The sequence below is a fragment of the Esox lucius genome, chromosome 11 (genome assembly GCF_011004845.1).
Source record: "Esox lucius isolate fEsoLuc1 chromosome 11, fEsoLuc1.pri, whole genome shotgun sequence".
NCBI classification, from domain to species: Eukaryota; Metazoa; Chordata; class Actinopteri; order Esociformes; family Esocidae; genus Esox; species Esox lucius.
In genome coordinates, this window is record NC_047579.1 from 46547504 (window position 1) to 46568961 (window position 21458).

General features: G+C 39.2%; 6 protein-coding genes across 6 annotated transcripts; 2 read left to right on the top strand and 4 right to left on the bottom strand.

The window, feature by feature from the left end:
- Window positions 1-240: 240 nt before the first annotated feature.
- Window positions 241-1045, bottom strand: LOC105009615 (hemoglobin subunit beta). Its single transcript, XM_010869046.5, has 3 exons — window positions 907-1045; window positions 533-755; window positions 241-449 (listed from the first exon to the last, which is right to left on the bottom strand). Exons 1-3 carry the CDS (start codon window positions 996-998, stop codon window positions 321-323), a joined length of 444 nt encoding a protein of 147 aa, XP_010867348.4. The 5' UTR covers window positions 999-1045; the 3' UTR covers window positions 241-320.
- Window positions 1046-4855: 3810 nt separating this feature from the next.
- On the top strand, window positions 4856-5891 carry LOC105009957 (hemoglobin embryonic subunit alpha-like). Its single transcript, XM_013136006.4, has 3 exons — window positions 4856-4995; window positions 5315-5522; window positions 5686-5891. The coding sequence occupies exons 1-3, from the start codon at window positions 4901-4903 to the stop codon at window positions 5812-5814; spliced, it is 432 nt and encodes a 143-aa protein (XP_012991460.2). The 5' UTR covers window positions 4856-4900; the 3' UTR covers window positions 5815-5891.
- Window positions 5892-10741: 4850 nt separating this feature from the next.
- On the bottom strand, window positions 10742-11502 carry LOC114840226 (hemoglobin subunit beta-like). The gene is made up of 3 exons (XM_029123114.2): window positions 11367-11502; window positions 11035-11257; window positions 10742-10933 (listed from the first exon to the last, which is right to left on the bottom strand). The coding sequence occupies exons 1-3, from the start codon at window positions 11456-11458 to the stop codon at window positions 10805-10807; spliced, it is 444 nt and encodes a 147-aa protein (XP_028978947.1). The 5' UTR covers window positions 11459-11502; the 3' UTR covers window positions 10742-10804.
- Window positions 11503-12371: 869 nt separating this feature from the next.
- LOC114840244 (hemoglobin embryonic subunit alpha-like) lies at window positions 12372-13398 on the top strand. Its single transcript, XM_029123141.2, has 3 exons — window positions 12372-12510; window positions 12830-13037; window positions 13194-13398. The coding sequence occupies exons 1-3, from the start codon at window positions 12416-12418 to the stop codon at window positions 13320-13322; spliced, it is 432 nt and encodes a 143-aa protein (XP_028978974.1). The 5' UTR covers window positions 12372-12415; the 3' UTR covers window positions 13323-13398.
- A 4567-nt stretch (window positions 13399-17965) lies between these two features.
- Window positions 17966-18710, bottom strand: LOC105009954 (hemoglobin subunit beta-like). The gene is made up of 3 exons (XM_029123116.1): window positions 18592-18710; window positions 18259-18481; window positions 17966-18157 (listed from the first exon to the last, which is right to left on the bottom strand). The coding sequence occupies exons 1-3, from the start codon at window positions 18681-18683 to the stop codon at window positions 18029-18031; spliced, it is 444 nt and encodes a 147-aa protein (XP_028978949.1). The 5' UTR covers window positions 18684-18710; the 3' UTR covers window positions 17966-18028.
- A 1628-nt stretch (window positions 18711-20338) lies between these two features.
- On the bottom strand, window positions 20339-21289 carry LOC105009955 (hemoglobin embryonic subunit alpha). Its single transcript, XM_010869355.2, has 3 exons — window positions 21174-21289; window positions 20687-20894; window positions 20339-20525 (listed from the first exon to the last, which is right to left on the bottom strand). The coding sequence occupies exons 1-3, from the start codon at window positions 21266-21268 to the stop codon at window positions 20397-20399; spliced, it is 432 nt and encodes a 143-aa protein (XP_010867657.1). The 5' UTR covers window positions 21269-21289; the 3' UTR covers window positions 20339-20396.
- Between the last annotated feature and the right edge of the window lie 169 nt (window positions 21290-21458).

Consider the following 21458-nt stretch of genomic DNA (forward strand, 5'->3'; position numbering starts at 1 on the left):
AGAAACCTCCAATAAAACATAACAGTAACAGTTTTCCCAGTTGACGTGTGAAAGTGATGCAGATTTTAGGTCAATATTTGTGTTATGGGTTAGAAAGAGACGAGTGCTTTTGAATTAGGTCACACCGGGGGAAAAACACAAAGCTCAATGTAACTTCCACACTTCAAAACAAAACAAAAAATCATCTGTTTTCATCTAGGCTGCGATATGTTGAAAAAGGAAGAGGAATGCGATGAGAAATCGTTTTTGATTCAGCACTTTATTTCCTTTAGAATCGGTACAGATGTTTTGATACACTCAGTGAAACCGGCCGAAAGCCTTCAGTGGTACTGTCTACCCAGGGAGCTCACCACCACCGCCAGGAACTTCTGGAATGCGGCCTGTACTTCAGCGGTGAAGTCGGAACCCATTCTTGCAGCAACGACAATCGTCAGGCAGTCAGCCAGCAGCTAATAAAAAAGGGAGCATGTAAAAATGCATTCCGGGACACTATTGTGGAATATGTCAAGCAATATAATTAAAACTCATATACCCTGAAATTATCGGGATCCACGTGCAATTTCTCAGAGTGCAGCACACTCAGCTGCGCGTAGGTGCCCTTGATGTCATCCATGTTCTTGACAGCCTTGTCTAGACCGTGTAGAACGACCTTTCCATGAGCGGCGACCATGGGGTTTGCCTGGATGGCAGCCGCATTGTACAGGTTTCCGAAGTTACCGAAATACCTCTGGGTCCAAGGGTAGACGACCAGACACCTGTGAACAGTAATATTATCAGCGGCAACTTTCACTATATTATATATATATATATATATATATATATATATATATATATATATATATATATATATATATTCAATGCAAGCTTGGATTATATATAAGCATGAATAAAATAAAGAGCAAAAACCTGGAAAGAGCCGCAGGGCCCACGTCTTCGTAGTCCATCTTACCGAAGATGCTCTGGATGGTTGCGCGCTCAAAGTCTGTCCACTCAACCATATTGACGTTTGTGAGTTATATCAATAAGACGATGAAATGTACTGTTTCATGCTACTGAAAGGACAGCTTATATAGGCCTACGCGTGTAGTATCCACCCCCAATGCAAACTACTGGCCCCGTTAGGCTGGGTTAACAGTCGAGTTCGTAGAAAGTCTTTGCCTACCGGGCGTGGCTACTTTTGCCTGAATTTAAATAATCAAATGAGTGACCGTAGATCCCATTTGCTCTTATCTTCATTAAATTCCCCCTCAAATAATATCGTCTTTTTTCTCCAATGCATATTTAAAATGACATCAGCTGGCGACATTTCAACGCAAATGCCCACTGTTTCCATATTTCTGAGATTCGTGTAATGGCTTACATTGAAAAAAAATAACAGTTTTCTGTTATAGAATTGTGTGTGAATACAACAACATCCTAGCACTGTGAGCCCTGCGCTTATTCTCCTGATATGGCATTTTTGAAACGGTCTGTTCTGCGTAAAAGTTTGAGATCAATGCATGTTTTGGCCCCCAATAAATACAGGACGGCTCAACAATATTTCGTCCCAGAAAGATCACTTTTGAAAGTGCGATTTTCATTGCAGGTTACTTTTCTTAATGAAAAGGAAAACAAATCAGGTTTGGTCATCATATTCTGTGTTTTTTAATGTATTCGTATTACATTAAACGGGCCAAATACGTCTGTTTGTAGAGAACATTTTGCTGGCGAGTGTTTCAGACAGTGATGCAAAAAAAAACATTTCAACAGCTCATCATTTGCCGTTTTAATGACAATTAGATGCCATAGCCTATATAAAATAGTATCCCATATATATGTTTTACGGTAGAATACCAGCCACAGATCTCAATAGTTAATTCCAACAGGGATGCTTTTCAATACGCAAGGCTAAAATGTATAGCGTTTTAACAATCGTATCTTGTTATGTTGTGTTGCAACCTAAAATAAGTTGGCTATGTATTTAATGTGGAGTTATTACAACATATTCGCACAAAATGCATTGTCGACCATTTGCCCCAGACAAATATAATAATTACAGGAATGCATTAGCATTATGATAATGAGTTTGCTTGCTCTCATGTGGATGCACTGAGCAGGCTAGATACTGAGCCATGGGGAGTAGAAAAGAACTGTCAAAAGACCTGTGTAACAAGGTAATGGAACTTTATAAACAATGGAAAAGGATATAAAGGATATAAAAAAAACATCCAGGGCTCTCTTGATACCAAGTCAAGGTCAGGTAGAACAATAAAGATTTCAGCCTGAACTGCCAGAAGAATTGTTTGGCATACAAAGAAAAACCCACAGGTAACCTCAGGAGAAATATAGGCTGCTATATTAGTGGTTGTTTCAAGGAGCACAATTATACAGTAACACTTGAACAAAAATTAGCTGCATGGTCGAGTTGCCAGAAAGAAGCATGACAATGACCCTAAGCACAAGGTCAAGTTGACCCTCCAGTGTTTACAGCAGAAAAAGGTGACGGTTCTGGAGTGGCCATCAGTCTCCTGACCTTAATATCATTGAAACACTCTGGGGAGATCTCAAACATGCGGTTCATGCAAGATGTCCAAAGACTTTCCATGACTTGGAGCCATTTTGCTAAGATGAATGGGCAGCTATACCACCAGCAAAGAATTTGGGGCCTCATAGACAACTATTACAAAAGACTGCACACTGTCATTGATGCTAAAGGGGCACTACACAGTATTAAGAACTAAGTGTATGCAGAACTAAGGGTCAGTTAATTTTTTTCTTTGTTGCCATTTTTTGTTTTAAGATTGTGCCATTCTGTTATGACCTTCATGGCTTGGTTTTTGCACTGATCTTTTCTAACATCTTATATATCCACACAGAGCAACAGATGGGAGCTGAGCAGGCCATGATAGCTTTGTTTTGTGGGTCTGTATGTTCCAATTTATAGAGGGGCCTCAATAGTAGGATTTGCAGAGACATTTTGTTAATTCCAAAAAATCAAAAAGGTATCAGTGCATTTTCAGTACTATGTTCAGCTTCTAGATCTAGTACCTGTGTAGTATGTGAACTCTAAGGTACCCCAAACATAATTAAATGACCTGGTACCGGATAAAAAAAATAAAGGTACAATAGGTGCAGTCAATACAGTAATCATTCACATTCTATAGCTAACATATCAGCTGGTCACACTATTTGACTACATTAAGTGGCAAATAAGTGGTTCAACCCTTTCTAAGTAAATGTCCCACTTGTTGGTCTGTATGGAGGTTCCTTGTGTACCTGAGATGTCTTAGAGGTAAACACAGCCGGTAGGCAATTCTGTGCATTCATTCGAACGTCAGTTGAAATGCCAATCTCTTTTAGAGCCCCTGAGGCAGTGGCCCCCGGCTCTCAATCTATTATTGTGCAGCTTGTCATCCCTGGGCCTACAAATGCGTCTCCTGTCCTCACTATCTACATCAACAGAAGGGAGCCATTCCTGACTGTTTCTGACGATTGATGCTTTCACTTCCCAGGACGCTGGTGGTGTACCCACAGACCAAAACCTATTTGGCCCACTGGAAGGACCTGAGCCCCGGTTCTGCCCATCCCCACCGACCCACGATTGGTGGTCAATACTTGGTTTACTAGTTTCCATGTGATACTTTGTTTATGTTGAATGAATGCACTTTCCATTAAGAAATGCTCTACAGTGTGACTGACATGGATCTCTGTAAGCAACATTTGACTGTCAAAGAATTAAAGCCTCCCTTGTTGTGCCAGTTCCATATCACAAGAAACCCTCTTAAAAAATTACACGTAATTATTTAAAATTTGTTGACGAATTTGTAACCTCTTAAGATGTTTTCAACAAACATTTTGCTAGCTTGGTTGGATTTTCTACTAAATAAAATACTGATTTGTCTCAGAATATGTTGTAGACCATGAACATTTCAACTTACTGTATTTGTACTGATAAACCATGAGTCCCATAGCAATCATTCTGTAGTCCGCCATTAGTACTTGTAAAGATAAATGCATTTTGAGTCTCCTAAGGTTAAAAAAAGGAATACCACCACTTCATAATAGTTTTACACAATTCCAAAATAATTACTAGCCAGAATATTTTTGATGCAGTTACTTTTGTATGGATAAAATGTCAAGCTAGTCCGTTGTTCCAGATGGATGGGGTCATGACAAATTCAGTGATGACACACGTTTATTGAACTCAAAACATTATTTTATGCCATGAAACTACACACAAACAATATCAACATTTTTTTTGAATTTCCCCAGTTTATTGAAAATAAAAACCTGAAATATCCCATGTACTTCGGCCCTTCATCCATTAGCAGCTACCGCAGCTTTACTGTTGGTCTTCTTGAGTATGAATTTACCAGTTTTGACACCTGAATTTGGGACATTTCTCTAATTATTGCTTGTAGATCCTCTCAGATTGGATGGGAAGTTTGAATGAACTGCCATCTTCAGGTGTCTCCACAGATGCTCAGTTGGGTTCAAGTCCAACTCTGGATCAGGTTTTCTTCATGGACATCTGTATTAATATAAAATAGTTTAAACAACTATTGTTTTATACACAAAAAAAAAGACCATTCTGAAATATTGTGATTAAGCAGTTGTGGTAAAATGCAGATCTTTACAAAGCTTCAGTACCTAATATGATGCAGAGTTAAATAATTGGAAGAGGAATTGTGTACTGCCGCCATCATTCTGTTGACAGTGGGTGTTGACAAATTCATAACATTTCCAAACCACCCATCATATCTTGCCGCCCTGTTTTCTAGACAACTAAGATGGAATACTATGATAACTGATAAGCAATGGAGACATTTCGGAGGAGGGCTTTCTGGTAAACACATAAAAGGACAACATAACAGTAAAAACTGTTCAGGTTGTTGCAGACCGTCAAGAAGCAGAAGCAACAATGAGTCTCTCCGTAAAAGACAAGGCAATCATCAAGGCCTTTTTTGGCAAGATTCGTGGCAAGTCCGAGGATGTTGGCAAGGAGGCACTTTCCAGGTAATAATACTGAACACTAAAAATGTATTAAAATTGTTCATCAACACCTTATAACAGCGTATCATAGGCCTACACGTGCGTAAAATAACGTAACTTGTTTTACGCACGGAAAAATAGTGGGCATCGATGAATATGGGTTATTTACCAAAGGTGCCTTTTGTACTTGCTAACTTGGCAAAATATTGTTAATATTCAGCGATGTAGAGCACATGTTCATCAACAGCCAACATATTTTCCCATGGGAAAGGCATTTAGTGCATAGACATGCGCCATGCGCTATTCCTGACTGTTTCTGACGATTGATGCTTTCACATCACAGGACGTTGGTGGTGTACCCGCAGACCAAGACCTATTTCGCCCACTGGAAGGACCTGAGCCCCGGTTCTGCCCAGGTCAGAAAGCACGGTGCAGTCATTATGGGAGGCGTCTTGAATGCGGTGGAGAATATGGACGATCTCAGTGCTGGTCTTCTCAACCTCAGCGAGCTGCATGCCTTCATGCTGCGAGTCGATCCCGCAAATTTCAAGGTAAATTAATTGCTTATCATTCACCGGCATGTTATATTCGTCAGTAGAATTCGGATATCCGTATACTATTAGATGAAGTTTAATAACCCTATACGGATTTAAAAATTCCGAAACATACTGAAATATGTTTTTAATAGTTTTTGCTCTCTCTTCAAATCCGCAGATCATCAACCACAACCTATTAGTTGCGCTTGCCATGCTGTTTCCGGAAGACTTCACCCCTGAAGTGCACGTGTCTGTGGACAAGTTCCTGTCCCAACTTGCCCTGGCCCTGTCTGAGAAGTACCGTTAAAGAAAGAGAAAGAAGACCGATGCACGTTTTATTTCTTGGTAGTGACAACTAAGAAAAAATAAAAAAACTAAAACCTACAGATCGAATATGAAATATCTTTATTGTTTGGGTTTAGTAATTGTTGTTTTGGTCATGGATAATTTGTCCTTTACCTAGATTATTTGTAATTTAATAAAACATGACACACACACAACCTAGGCTAAACGCCCATTACAGTCTTCCCTCGCCGCACTGCCAAACATATGAACAACCATAACCAAAGTCAAACAGTTAATATCACATTTCATAAACCATCATTACGTAAGCATGACAAGTAACCAACATCGTACCATAATCAAATCATTACCTGGTTTAATTTTTCTTAAAATATAGAAAACAATTCAAGGAGTAGGCGATAAGGAAAATAATGTATTGTCGCGCTGCTCGGTCTACCGGTTTGTCTACTTAGTGATCAGTATTGCCAACTCTCGTGAGTCAAACAAGCAACCGCAGCTTCATAAAAATATATGAGTAGGCTCTGTTATGCTTCTTTTTTGTTATAAACTGTAATAATAGATTCTGCAAGAGCTTTACTGTCATCAGGGACCGCTTGATGTACACAGTGTTTGTTGCACTTCAGGATGACACTGTGTTGCTCAGTGAATTTGACAAATAAACATTGAAACTTGCAACATCGCTTGGAATTCAAACTTGAATTGGAGGTGTATGGGGTGCCGAATGTAAAAGTTTGGATAACATTTTTCAACATTTTCAACATGTTGCTCACATTCCTCACATTTAGCGCATTTTCCTCACATTTGATATATACACTCACCGAAAGGATTATTAGGAACACCTGTTCAATTTCTCATTAATGCAATTATCTAATCAACCAATCACATGGCAGTTGCTTCAATGCATTTAGGGGTGTGGTCCTGGTCCAGACAATCTCCTGAACTCCAAACTTAATGTCAGAATGGGAAAGAAAGGTGATTTAAGGAATTTTGAGCGTGGCATGGTTGTTGGTGCCAGACGGGCCGGTCTGAGTATTTCACAATCTGCTCAGTTACTGGGATTTTCACGCACAACCATTTCTAGGGTTTACAAAGAATGGTGTGAAAAGGGAAAAACATCCAGTATGCGGCAGTCCTGTTGGCGAAAATGCCTTGTTGATGCTAGAGGTCAGAGGAGAATGGGCCGACTGATTCAAGCTGATAGAAGAACAACTTTGACTGAAATAACCACTTGTTACAACTGAGGTATGCAGCAAAGCATTTGTGAAGCCACAACACGCACATCCTTGAGGCGGATGGGCTACAACAGCAGAAGACCCCACCGGGTACCACTCAACTCCACTACAAATAGGAAAAAGAGGCTACAATTTGCATGAGCTCACCAAAATTGGACAGTTGAAGACTGGAAGAATGTTGCCTGGTCTGATGAGTCTCGACACACTTTAGGCCCCTTAGTGCCAATTGGGCATTGTTTAAATGCCACGACCTACCTGAGCATTGTTTCTGACCATGTCCATCCCTTTATGACCACCATCCTCTGATGGCTACTTCCACCAGGATAATACACCATGTCACAAAGCTCAAATCATTTCAAATTGGTTTCTTGAACATGACAATGAGTTCACTGTACTGAAATGGCCCCCACAGTCACCAGATCTCAACCCAATAGAGCATCTTTGGGATGTGGTGGAACGGGAGCTTCGTGCCCTGGATGTGCATCCCACAAATCTCCATCAACTGCAAGATGCTATCTGCAAGATGCTTTCAGCACCTTGTTGAATCAACGCCACCTAGAAATCAGGCAGTTTTGAAGGCGAATGGGAGTCAAACACAGTATTAGTATGGTGTTCCTAATAATCCTTTAGGTGAGTTTATATATTATATATTATATATATTATATCTAAATGTCAAATGTTAAATCTAAATCTAAATGTTAAATCTAAATCTAAATGTTAAATTTATATCTAAATGTTAAATGTTTTATCCAAATGTTATATCTAAATGTTAAATGTTAAATCTAAATATTATATCTAAATGTGTCGCCCAGTGTAAATCTAAATGATTCCCCAAGGTAACCTCCCCCACTGCAGTGGATTCAAATCGCGTGGCACCGCCTCCACCCCCCTCCTTTCTTTGCTGCCATGTTTTGTTTTATGATTGTGCCATTCTGTTATAACCTACATGAGAAATAATAGAAAGTAGTTTTGCCTCATGTTTTCTTTACAAATGGTACATATATTACCAAGACTCCAAGGGTATGCAAACTTTTGAGCACAACTTGCAATCTATACGTAACATAAGATTGCAAGGTGCAGGCCTTCTAATTCTACCTAGAATTTGTAAACACACAGCTGGAGCCAGGGCTTTCTCTCATAGAGCTTCACTACTGTGGAAGGATCTGCCCTGCCTGTTGGACCCTGACGAGGCCCTCCCCTGGATAGGGCCACAGTGTCACTGGACCCCAATCACGGCCCCCAGGATTTATGCTTCTATATTATCGTGCGGGGGAGTTGGGTCAGTTCTCCTTCTCCATTGTAAATCCTTGTAAATGCACTCTCTAAGTACCAGGCTCGAAAGACATTGCTGTCCCTTTTCAAAGTCCTCCTGGTTGTTGTGCAGATCATGACGATACTTGACGATTCCAGCTGCCACTCTGCTGACCACACCCTCCTTTCCCCCTGGTTGTCCCTGTGTTTGTCGATCTGGGTTTGTATCCCAAACCACCATGTTAGTCGCTCTTTATAATGTGCACCGTAAGTGCCACATTACGGCCGTTTGGAACGGAATTAGGCCATATCTAGGGCTTAGATTGGAATTATGCCATGAATTCGGGGTTTTCGATTAAGTGGCACTTAATGATGCACGTAGTCTTAAAATGGTCTTTGTTATTACGGACTTATGCCTGTTTCCCAAACAACCTACTCTCTTCCCTTTGCGTACATATAACACGGGTTTACACTTCACAATTTCGTGCTATGCATACGCCAAAGTACTTTTTTGCGTGCAGTTCGGACGCGATCTCCTCCAATTAAGAACAATGGTGAATAAATGCGATATTAAAGTTTTACCTTTACCCTTTTACGTTCTTTCGAGAAAAAAGTTAATCTACGGCTTTTAAACGATAAGTCACTCTTCGGGAAATCCGTGCCTCGACGATGGTGACGTCAAATAGGTTTCAGTTGGTGCGTGTCAATGAAACGATTTTATTGACCACCATTATTATTAATGGGAGGAGATCGCGTCTCAACTGCACGCAAAAAAGGACTTTGGCGTATGCATAGCACGACATTGTGTGAATCCGTGTTATATGTACGCAAAAGGAAGAGAGTACGCCAAACCACCAAGTTTGTCGCTCTTTATAGAAGTGCATGTAAGTGCAACGTTACGGCCGTTTGGAATGGCATTAGGCCATTATAAGGCCAATATAACACATATTTTTATAACACATAAAAATATGTGTTATATTCAAAAGCATAAACGACTCATGCATTTGTGTAATAATAATATTTATATTAGGCCTAATAATAGGCCTAATAGGCTCATAAAAAAAGAAGATACCAGGTTCTGTAACGCAGCAAAGTGGGTGTAATCTTGGGTGTAATCTTGGGTGTAATCTTGGGTGTAATCTTGGGTGAACAGGTAATCGATAAAATTGTTTGTTTCTGACTGAAACATTAAACGAAATAAGGCTAATTCCTCACAATACTAAATATGTATTTTGGTCATCCCTGGAAATTGTATCAAGTGTTGAAAGACCCTGGTTTTCAACAGGCTAGCTATTTCTCTCCACCGCAAATTGGTTAAAGAGTGGAACAAAAAAAGAAGATACAGCCTAGGTATTTTTTACCAACAGTCAATAAAAAGTAACAACAAATTAAGCAAAGTATATTATGTTGCTCCCGGCTAATTAAACAATTACTCAAAGATATAAAGCTATCCACTCAGGCCGCACGCCGACCAACGCTGCTTATTTAGCACATTGTAGCGTCTGCTTACGAACCTTTTTAATCCAATCAACCTCTAGCTTTCTCTTGGACTTCGACACCATGCCCTTGGCCTTGGTGCCTTCCCGACGTAGGCTCCTTGGCCAGCTCACCCGAAAGAAGCAAACTCACTGCGGTCTGGATATCTCTTGAGGTGGTAATTACTCACTAACAACTAATATAATGAATTCATTATCATTAATATAATGGTAATTGCAATTTTAACAAAAGTCTTTCAACAATGAGATAAAAATATTGCACTGTGAAGCCTTGTGCATATTAGTCTATGTGTATCAGATGGTGTGTATTTTTCTGGAGGTTTGGAAAAGAATAAACAAACAGGTAACCTGAAATACTTAAAATAAGCAACATAATTATACTATATATAAAAACGTAACAGTTATTTAAATATAGTTTTAATTCATTTTAAAATTACCCAACAATTGTGTATTCATGTTATGAATGCTGATATTTTGTTCCGTCCAAAAACCTATCACATGAAATGTCAAATGTTGTTAATAATATAGTAAATATAAGGATTGTCGTAAATTTTATCAATACCTTAGATGGAATTTCACAAAAATTTTATTTGCTAAGAAGTGAACATGCACTGCGTCCAGTATTCTTCATTATTAGGCTATCTGTTGACACGCAATTCACAAAAATCCCACAAGGTGTGACCAGATATTTTGCCCAACACTTTCCCTGACTGCAACTGATCTTGCCTAACTAAAAACGTTCTCCGTGTCATCACAACACTTGGACATATTTCCACAAAACGATTCTGACGTAAGTACATTTTTTTAAACGTTTCAAGATATGTTTCCATTAAGTTAGAGCTATACATTTTTTTTATTATTATTAACAAGTAGTAAAGCCTTCAAATAAATAATCCACTTGTTTAGAGACAAAATGTAGAAAACTTTGTAAATAAAGCAGTAATACGTTGGATGAGTGTGTTTTTGTTGGAGCACTTTATTTGTCCTTCAGAATCGATACAGCTTTTTTTTCACTCTAGTGGTACTGTCTGCCCAGGGAGCTCACCACCACGGCAAGGAACTTCTGGAATGCGGCCTGTACATCAGCTGTGAAGTCGGAGCCCATTCTTGAAGCAACGACAATAGTCAGGCAGTCAGCCAGCAGCTGGGGAAAAAAAAGGGACCGTTTAAAAATGCTCGCCGTTACGACATTGCTATAATCAGGATGAATGAGACCTTGTCAGGAAAAAATAAATACTAATTTACCCTGAAGTTATCTGGATCCACGTGCAATTTCTCAGAGTGCAGCACGCTCAGCTCGGCGTAGGTGGCCTTGATGTCATCCATGTTCTTTACCGCCTTGTCTAGTCCACGCAGTACAGTCTTTCCATGAGCGGCGACCATGGGGTTTCCCTGGATGGCAGCCGCGTTGTAAAGGTTTCCGAAGTTACCGAAATACCTCTGGGTCCAGGGGTAGACGACAAGACACCTGTAATTGAATATGGATTTGTTTAAAGACAGCATTCCTTAAATAATATTCACCATGCTCAATGAAAAGTTGCATATTAAAGTAAGTCGGTATGAAAAAGACCAAAGACCTGCAAAGAGCCGCGGGGCCAACATCCTCGTAGTCCATCTTTCCAAAGATGTTCTGGATTGTTGCGCGCTCGAAGTCTGTCCACTGAACCATATTGCCGTTTGTGAGGAAGCTTTAGGCAAGATTATGATATGGATGACTGAAGGGACATCTTATATAAGGCATGTCGTAGCCACACCCAATGCAAACGATTGGTTCAACTAGTTTGAGTGGGTTGAGTAACACTGGTAAAAATGTATGGCAGTATGCCTACCAGGCGACGCTATAGCCAAAATTAAACCACCAAAAGAGTAACGGAAACAAGTTAAGGTAGTTCCCCTCTGCCTTATATTCTCAATCAATAATTACATTATTTATAAATAAATAATTACATGATTGGTTGTCATTACTTAATATGATCATAATTAATTTGAATAAATAACATTTGGCAACAGTTTAGAATAGCTTAAAATGTTTTCAGATGTCTATAAAATATATCCAGAAATTATAGTAGGCCTATTAAAGAAACCAAGTTTAAAAGCAAGTGTTCTGTTTTTGAATTATGTGGACGTATACCGGTCAGAAAAAATACTTCATGCGATTTTTCAAAAGTTCTGTTTGAAATAGTTTCAGGTTACCTATGTTTAATCCAATCGGGTTAGTCTATATCGTTATTTGTGTATGAGTTAACAGAATATCATTAGTGGGCAGTTATTTCTGCTACCGAAGAAAAGGCTAAAATTAAATATGTTCTGGGATATGTTCTGTCATCATGTTGTTCTCATTTTTTTTCACACTAAAAAGTACGAAAATGTATTCACTTAGTAATAAAGGAATTGTGTACTGCCGCCATCATTCTGTTGTCATTGGGAGTGGACAAATTCATAACATTTCCAAACCGCCCATCATATCTTGCTGCCTTGTTTTCTAAACAACTAAGATGGAATACTATGATAACTGATAAGCAATGGAGACATTTTGGAGGAGGGCTTTCTGGTAAACACATAAAAGGACAACATAATAGTAAAAACTGTTCAGGTTGTTGCAGACCGTCAAGAAGCAGAAGCAACAATGAGTCTCTCCGTAAAAGACAAGGCAATCATCAAGGCCTTCTTTGGCAAGATTCGTGGCAAGTCCGAGGATGTTGGCAAGGAGGCACTTTCCAGGTAATAATACTGAACACTAAAAATGTATTAAAATTGTTCGTCAACACCTTATAACAGCGTATCATAGGCCTACACGTGCGTAAAATAACGTAACTTGTTTTACGCACGGAAAAATAGTGGGCATCGATGAATATGGGTTATTTACCAAAGGTGCCTTTTGTACTTGCTAACTTGGCAAAATATTGTTAATATTCAGCGATGTAGAGCACATGTTCATCAACAGCCAACATATTTTCCCATGGGAAAGGCATTTAGTGCATAGACATGCGCCATGCGCTATTCCTGACTGTTTCTGACGATTGATGCTTTCACATCACAGGACGTTGGTGGTGTACCCGCAGACCAAGACCTATTTCGCCCACTGGAAGGACCTGAGCCCCGGTTCTGCCCAGGTCAGAAAGCACGGTGCAGTCATTATGGGAGGCGTCTTGAATGCGGTGGAGAATATGGACGATCTCAGTGCTGGTCTTCTTAACCTCAGCGAGCTGCATGCCTTCATGCTGCGAGTCGATCCCGCAAATTTCAAGGTAAATTAATTGCTTATCGGCATGTTATATTCGTCAGTAGAATTCGGATATCCGTATACTATTAGATGAAGTTTAATAACCCTATACGGATTTAAAAATTCCGAAACATACTGAAATATGTTTTTAATAGTTTTTGCTCTCTCTTCAAATCCGCAGATCATCAACCACAACCTATTAGTTGCGCTTGCCATGCTGTTTCCGGAAGACTTCACCCCTGAAGTGCACGTGTCTGTGGACAAGTTCCTGTCCCAACTTGCCCTGGCCCTGTCTGAGAAGTACCGTTAAAGAAAGAGAAAGAAGACCGATACACGTTTTATTTCTTGGTAGTGACAACTAAGAAAAAATAAATAAATAAAACCTACAGATCGAATATGAAATATCTTTATTGTTTGGGTTTAGTAATTGTTGTTTTGGTCATGGATAATTTGTCATTTACCTAGATTATTTGTAATTTAATAAAACATGACACACACACAACCTAGGCTAAACGCCCATTACAGTCTTCCCTCGCCGCACTGCCAAACATATGAACAACCATAACCAAAGTCAAACAGTTAATATCACATTTCATAAACCATCATTACGTAAGCATGACAAGTAACCAACATCGTACCATAATCAAATCATTACCTGGTTTAATTTTTCTTAAAATATAAAAAACAATTCAAGGAGTAGGCGATAAGGAAAATAATGTATTGTCGCGCTGCTCGGGTCTACCGGTTTGTCTACTTAATGATCAGTATTGCCAACTCTCGTGAGTCAAACAAGCAACCGCAGCTTCATAAAAATATATGAGTAGGCTCTGTTATGCTTCTTTTTTGTTATAAACTGTAATAATACATTCTGCTTTGCAGTATCTGCACAGAGCTTTACTGTCATCAGGGACCGCTTGATGTACACAGTCTTTGTTGCACTAATTGCCATACTTGGACCACTTTGTTGGCGGCATCGTTTGTGGAAATATGTAGTGCTATGCCATCTAATGTCATGAATGATGACGGCATCGTTTGGCGGCATCGTTTGTGGAAATATGTAGTGCTATGCCATCTAATGTCATGAAAGTCTTTATAATATTCAGTATTTCTGTAATACTAGAAATACTTAAATCACATATTAATCAACACGTGATTGGTTAAATTGGAATATAAAGCATAGTTGGAAAAATACATTATAATTGTTTGAAATAAAAATGAAACTCAAGCATTCAGAGCTGAATAAATCAATGTTCTTCTTGACGCGGTAGAGGAACCAGCAACAATCTATCAAAGACCAGTAGCCTATGCGGGTGTTAAAACACGTGAAAGACACTTTTTCTTAATAACGTGTTTCTTTATTCTCAGTTGACAATTGCATTAAATGACATTCACATCCACTCATGCACTTATGATATAATTTGTCTATCCTAAATTCATCATCATCATCATCATCTTCTTCCGCTTCATCCGGGGCCGGGTCGCGGGGGCAGCAGTCTAAGCAGGGATGCCCAGACTTCCCTCTCCCCAGACACTTCCTCCAGCTCTTCCGGGGGGACACCGAGGCGTTCCCAGGCCAGCCGGGAGACATAGTCCCTCCAGCGTGTCCTAGGTCTTCCCCGGGGTCTCCTCCCGGTGGGACGGGACCGGAACACCTTCCCTGGAAGGCGTTCCGGAGGCATCCGAAACAGATGCCCAAGCCACCTCAGCTGACCCCTCTCGATGTGGAGGAGCAGCGGCTCTACTCCGAGCTCCTCCCGGGTGACCGAGCTTCTCACCCTATCTCTAAGGGAACGCCCAGCCACCCTGCGGAGAAAGCTCATTTCGGCCGCCTGTATCCGGGATCTTGTCCTTTCGGTCATGACCCAAAGCTCATGACCATAGGTGAGAGTAGGAACGTAGATTGACCGGTAAATCGAGAGCTTCGCCTTGCGGCTCAGCTCTTTCTTCACCACGACAGACCGATACATCGACCGCATTACTGCAGAAGCTGCACCGATCCGTCTGTCAATCTCCCGTTCCATCCTTCCCTCACTCGTGAACAAGACCCCTAGATACTTAAACTCCTCCACTTGAGGCAGGCACTCTCCACCAAAATTGGTTTAAATTAAAACCGTTATGATAATTTCTCTATTGCCTTAATATTAACTGTTTGCTATAATTCCACATGTGTTGAGAGAGGCGCTATTTCACCAGAACAGTGAAGTGCTGCTTTAAGATCGGTTAAGACGGACTAACGAGTGGTCCGGATGTTGCGTGCCACTTAAGTAACGATGCTTTCGTGAAACACACTGATAAAATAACGATGGACTTACGTGCATTATACCATCATCTTAGTGCTTTGGGAAACCATGGGCAAGATTTTAGCTGGTGCCCCTTGCATCGCAACCAGTTCCACTACGGATCAGTGTTCATACACTCACACATAAACTGATGTCTTTGAGATTTTATTTAGTTTAGAAAGAAAAAATAATAACATAAAATAAAAACAGATTTAGAACCTATGTTACAAAATATATTTGAAATATAATAAAAATAAGAGCTTTGTTAACACTACATATATATTACACCTGTAATAAACCTGTTGTAATAAACCTGTTGTAATAAATCTGTAATAACCAGTGCACTATGCATAATGTAGCATTGTTCTACAGATTTACTTGCCTTGCCTTTCTTTTAGCAAACAAGTGAAATAAAATAAATTACAAATATTTTTTCTTTACTGCCATGTTTTGCTTCATGATTGTGCCATTCTGTTGTAACCTACATGAGAAATAATAGAAAGGTGTTTTGCCTGCTCAGTGCTCACTCATGTTTTCTTTACAAATGGTACATATATTACCAATACTCCAAGGGTATGCAAACTTTTGAGCACAACTGTACCTATATGTAACATAAGATTGCAAGGTGCAGGCCTTCTAATTGTACCTATAATTTGTAAACACAGCCGGAGCTAGGGCTTTCTCTCATAGAGCTTCACTACTGTGGAAGGATCTGCCCTGCCTGTTGGGCCTTGACCAGGGCCTCCCCTTTTCCATTGTTCTCCTTCTCCATTGTAAATCCATTGTAAATGCACTCTCTAAATTTTACTTAACTCATGCTCCGTTTAAACTTAGGGGGACATGAGGTCTTGGCCCACACCTCCGGAGTACCAGGCTCGAAAGACATTACTGTCCCTGTCCAAAGTCCTCCTGGTTGTTGTGCAGATCAAGACGATACCTGACGATTCCAGCTGCCACTCTGTTGACCACCCCCTGCTTTCCCCCTGGTTGTCGTTGTCGATCTGGATTTGTTTCCCAAACCACCACGTTAGTCGCTCTTCATAAAGTGCATCGTAAGTGCCACATTACGGCCGTATGGAATGGAATTAGGCCATATCTGGGGCTTGGATTGGAATTATGCCATGAATACGGGGTTTTCCGTTAAAGTGGCACTTAATGATGCAAGTAGTCTTATAATGGTCTTTGTTATTACGGACTTATGCCTGTTTCCCAAACCACCAAGTTTGTCGCTCTTTATAGAAGTGCATGTAAGTGCAACGTTACGGCCGTTTGGAATGGAATTAGGCCATTTGGGGTGTAAGCTTCTCGTTGTTATTTTATTTTTTAAATAAATATGTGTTATATTCAGAAGCATAAACGACTAATTTATTCGTTTAATAATTATATTTACATTAGGCCTAATAATAATAGGGTCATTAAAAAAAGAAGATACCAGTTTCTGGAACCAAAGAAAGCAGTGGGTGTAATCTTGTGTGAACAGGTAATCGATAAAATTGTTTGTTTCTGACTGAAACATTAAACGAAATCAGGGTAAATCCTCACAAACTAAATCAGTTAATTTTGGGTCATACCTGGAAATTGTATCAAGTGTTGGAAGACCCTGGTTTTCCATAGGCTAGCTATTTCTCACCACCGCAAATTGGTTAAAGAGTGGAACAAAAAAAGAAGATACAGCCTAGGTATTTTTTACCAACAGTCAATAAAAAGTAACAACAAATTAAGCAAAGTATATTATGTTGCTCCCGGCTAATTAAACAATTACTCAAAGATATAAAGCTATCCACTCAGGCCGCACGCCGACCAACGCTGCTTATTTAGCACATTGTAGCGTCTGCTTAAGAACCTTTTTAATCCAATCAACCTCTAGCTTTCTCTTGGACTTCGACACCATGCCCTTGGCCTTGGTGCCTTCCCGACGTAGGCTCCTTGGCCAGCTCACCCGAAAGAAGCAGAATCACTGCGGTCTGGATATCTCTTGAGGTGGTAATTACTCACTAACAACTAATATAATGAATTCATTATCATGAATATAATGGTAATTGCAATGTTAACAAAAGTCTTTCAACAATGAGAAAAAAAAAATTGCACTGTGAAGCCTTGTGCATATTAGTCTATGTGTATCAGCTGGTGTGTATTTTTCTGGAGGTTTGGAAAAGAATAAACAACGTAACGAAAATAATGTAACCTGAAATGCTGATATTTTGTTCCGTCCAAAAACCTATCACATGAAATGTCAAAGGTTGTTAATAATTTAGTAAATATAAGGATTGTCACGAATTTTATCAATACCTTAGATGGAATTTCACAAAAATTGTATTTGCTAAAAAGTGAACATGCACTGCTCCATCCAGTATTCCTCATTATTAGGCTAAATTCAACCATCTGTTGACACGCAATTCACAAAAATCCCACAAGGTGTGACCAGATCTTTCGCCCAACACTTTCCCTGACTGCAACTGATCTTGCCTAACTAAAAATGTTCTCCGTGTCATCACAACTGTGACATATTTACACAAAACGATTCTGACCCAAGTGAATTTTTTTGAAACGTTTCCATTAAGTTAGAGCTATATATTTGTATTTATTTACAAGTAGTAAAACCTTCAGATAAATAATCCACTTGTTTAGAGAGTAAATGTTGAAAAGTATGTAAATAAAGTAGGAATATGTTGGATGAGTGTGTTTTTGTTTGAGCACTTTATTTGTCCTTCAGAATCGATACAGCTTTTTTTTCACTCTAGTGGTACTGTCTGCCCAGGGAGCTCACCACCACGGCAAGGAACTTCTGGAATGCGGCCTGTACATCAGCTGTGAAGTCGGAGCCCATTCTTGAAGCAACGACAATAGTCAGGCAGTCAGCTAGCAGCTGGGGGAAAAAAAGGGACCGTTTAAAAATGCTCGCCGTTACGACATTGCTATAATCAGGATGAATGAGACCTTGTCAGGAAAAAATAAATACTAATTTACCCTGAAGTTATCTGGATCCACGTGCAATTTCTCAGAGTGCAGCACGCTCAGCTCGGCGTAGGTGGCCTTGATGTCATCCATGTTCTTTACCGCCTTGTCCAGTCCACGCAGTACAGTCTTTCCATGAGCTGCAACCATGGGGTTTCCCTGGATGGCAGCCGCGTTGTAAAGGTTTCCGAAGTTACCGAAATACCTCTGGGTCCAGGGGTAGACGACAAGACACCTGTAATTGAATATGGATTTGTTTAAAGACAGCATTCCTTAAATAATATTCACCATGCTCAATGAAAAGTTGCATATTAAAGTAAGTCGGTATGAAAAAAGACCAAAGACCTGCAAAGAGCCGCGGGGCCAACATCCTCGTAGTCCATCTTTCCAAAGATGTTCTGGATTGTTGCGCGCTCGAAGTCTGTCCACTGAACCATATTGCCGTTTGTGAGGAAGCTTTAGGCAAGATTATAAGGATGACTGAAGGGACATCTTATATAAGGCATGTCGTAGCCACACCCAATGCAAACGATTGGTTCAACTAGTTTGAGTGGGTTGAGTAACACTGGTAAAAATGTATGGCAGTATGCCTACCAGGCGACGCTATAGCCAAAATTAAACCACCAAAAGAGTAACAGAAACAAGTTAAGGTAGTTCCCCTCTGCCTTATATTCTCAATCAATAATTACATTATTTATAAATTAATAAATACATTATTGGTTGTCATTACTTAATATAATCATAATTAATTCGAATAAATACAATTATTTGGCAACAGTTTAATAGCTTAAAATGTTTTCAGATATATCCAGATATATAACATTATTTGTGTATGAGTTAACATAATATTATAAGTGGGCAGTTATTTCTGCTACCGAAGAAAAGGCTAAAATTGAATATGTTCCGGGATATGTTCTGTCATCATGTTTTATTCATTTGTGTTTTTTTTACACTAAAAGTACGAAAATGTATTCACTTTGTAATATAAAATATCTACCTTTTATTCGTAGTATTAATTGACGTAGTAAAATACGTTTTAAAGTAACTTAGTTCAGGGGGATTAAAATCTGTCCCTCGAAGCCAGTTCCACTCCATTTGTTCATCACAACCCCCATAATCTGGGATTTACCTAAACTTGGGACACCAGATGCAATTAACGAGGTAGAACAGAAAACTGTACGTCTCCCGCAATTGGGTAAGATATACGCCTATTAGGGTTTTCGATTGCCACCAATATTCCAAATATATTTTTTATTTGATCACATTTAAAAAAGCCAAATTTCTAATTCCATTCACAATTCACTCTATTTTTAATAATGCCTTCTATTTATTAGAATGACATATTATGTTTTATGTGAATTCTAAGCGGAAGTATGTCTATTAAAGCAAGTTCAGTTTGAACATTATTCAATTAGTCTTGTTTTTTTCTATAGTATTTGTAAATTTTTCTTTTTCTTTGTAAATCACATTGAATTACGTCTATGTATGAACTGTGCTATATTAAAAAACTTGCTTGCTTGCTTAGGTGTATCGATATTCCACCATTAATATCAACAGAACCTTTTTTAAAGAATGAATGAAAAATCTGATCCGATGCAGGTACATCTAGCTTATATATATATTATGATTATTATTATTATTATCATATACTATTATATAATAAGTTAACATATGTTTGTTGTAATTCCTCATGACACCATAGGCTTACTAGTCAAATTAAAATTAAAGGGTACTTCGGGGTGCTCCAAGCAGAGAAAAATTCTGTCGTTTGTACTGTAACTGAAAAAGGTTGGGAGCCACTGTTTTATGAAAAAGGTATTAGCGTTCGTAATGCGATAACTTTTAGCACATTTGCAACATGTATACGTTTTGATAGCGCATTGTAATGTTACCTAGCGTAATGTAACATATCATGCAAAATCGGGAGTCACAGATTTGCATAAGTGGCCTGTGATACGTGTTCCATTCTGGGTATGTAACTTTGTTTTCCATATGTCTGTAATTCTTGTATGAAACATAAAATTATAATACAGGTAAATTACATAAATAACTGTTAACCTACCAGTGATCACAAAGGTAGGTTTTATTTTATTTTTTTTTAATTGCAATTGACACTACCAAGAAATAAAACGTGCATCGATCTTCTTTCTTTAACGGTACTTCTCAGACAGGGCCAGGGCAAGTTGGGACAGGAACTTGTCCACAGACACGTGCACTTCAGGGGTGAAGTCTTCCGGAAACAGCATGGCAAGCGCAACTAATAGGTTGTGGTTGATGATCTGCGGATTTGAAGAGAGAGCAAAAACTATTAAAAATATATTTCTGTATGTTTTGGAATATTTAAATCCGTAGGGTTATTAAACTTCATCTAATAATATACGGATATCCGAATTCTACTGACGAATATAACATGTCGGTGAATGATAAGCAATTAATTTACCTTGAAATTTGCGGGATCGACTCGCAGCATGAAGGCATGCAGCTCGCTGAGGTTGAGAAGACCAGCACTGAGATCGTCCATATTCTCCACCGCATTCAAGACGCCTCCCATAATGACTCCACCGTGCTTTCTGACCTGGGCAGAACCGGGGCTCAGGTCCTTCCAGTGGGCGAAATAGGTCTTGGTCTGCGGGTACACCACCAACGTCCTGTGATGTGAAAGCATCAATCGTCAGGAACAGTCAAGAATAGCATAATTGTCTTCGCACTAAATGCCTTTCCCTTGGGAAATAATGTTTGCTTTTGTTAAACCAGCTCTGAACATATGCTCTATATAACTGAATATGAACAAATTGAGATTTTATTTTAGCCAAATTAACAAGCACCTTTGGTGAATAAACCATAATCTAAATACACTATGATGCCATTTCTTCAGTTTGATTCTCTGTTTGCGCATGTAATTATTATTATTATTATTATATTATTACCTGGAAAGTGCCTCCTTGCCAACATCATCAGCCTTACCACTAATCTTACCAAAAAAGGCTTTGATTATTGTTTTGTCTTTAACGGAGAGACTCATTGTTGCTTCAGCTTCTGGACTTTCTGCAACAAACTGAGCAATTCTGTGGACCTTTTATGTGTTGTCTGACAGTGCCCGGAAACCCCACCCCTAAATTGCTTATCAGTTATCATAGTATTCCATGTTAGTTGTTCAGAAAACAACTCCTGGCACAGAGCAAGATAAGATGGGCGGTTTGAATATTTTATGA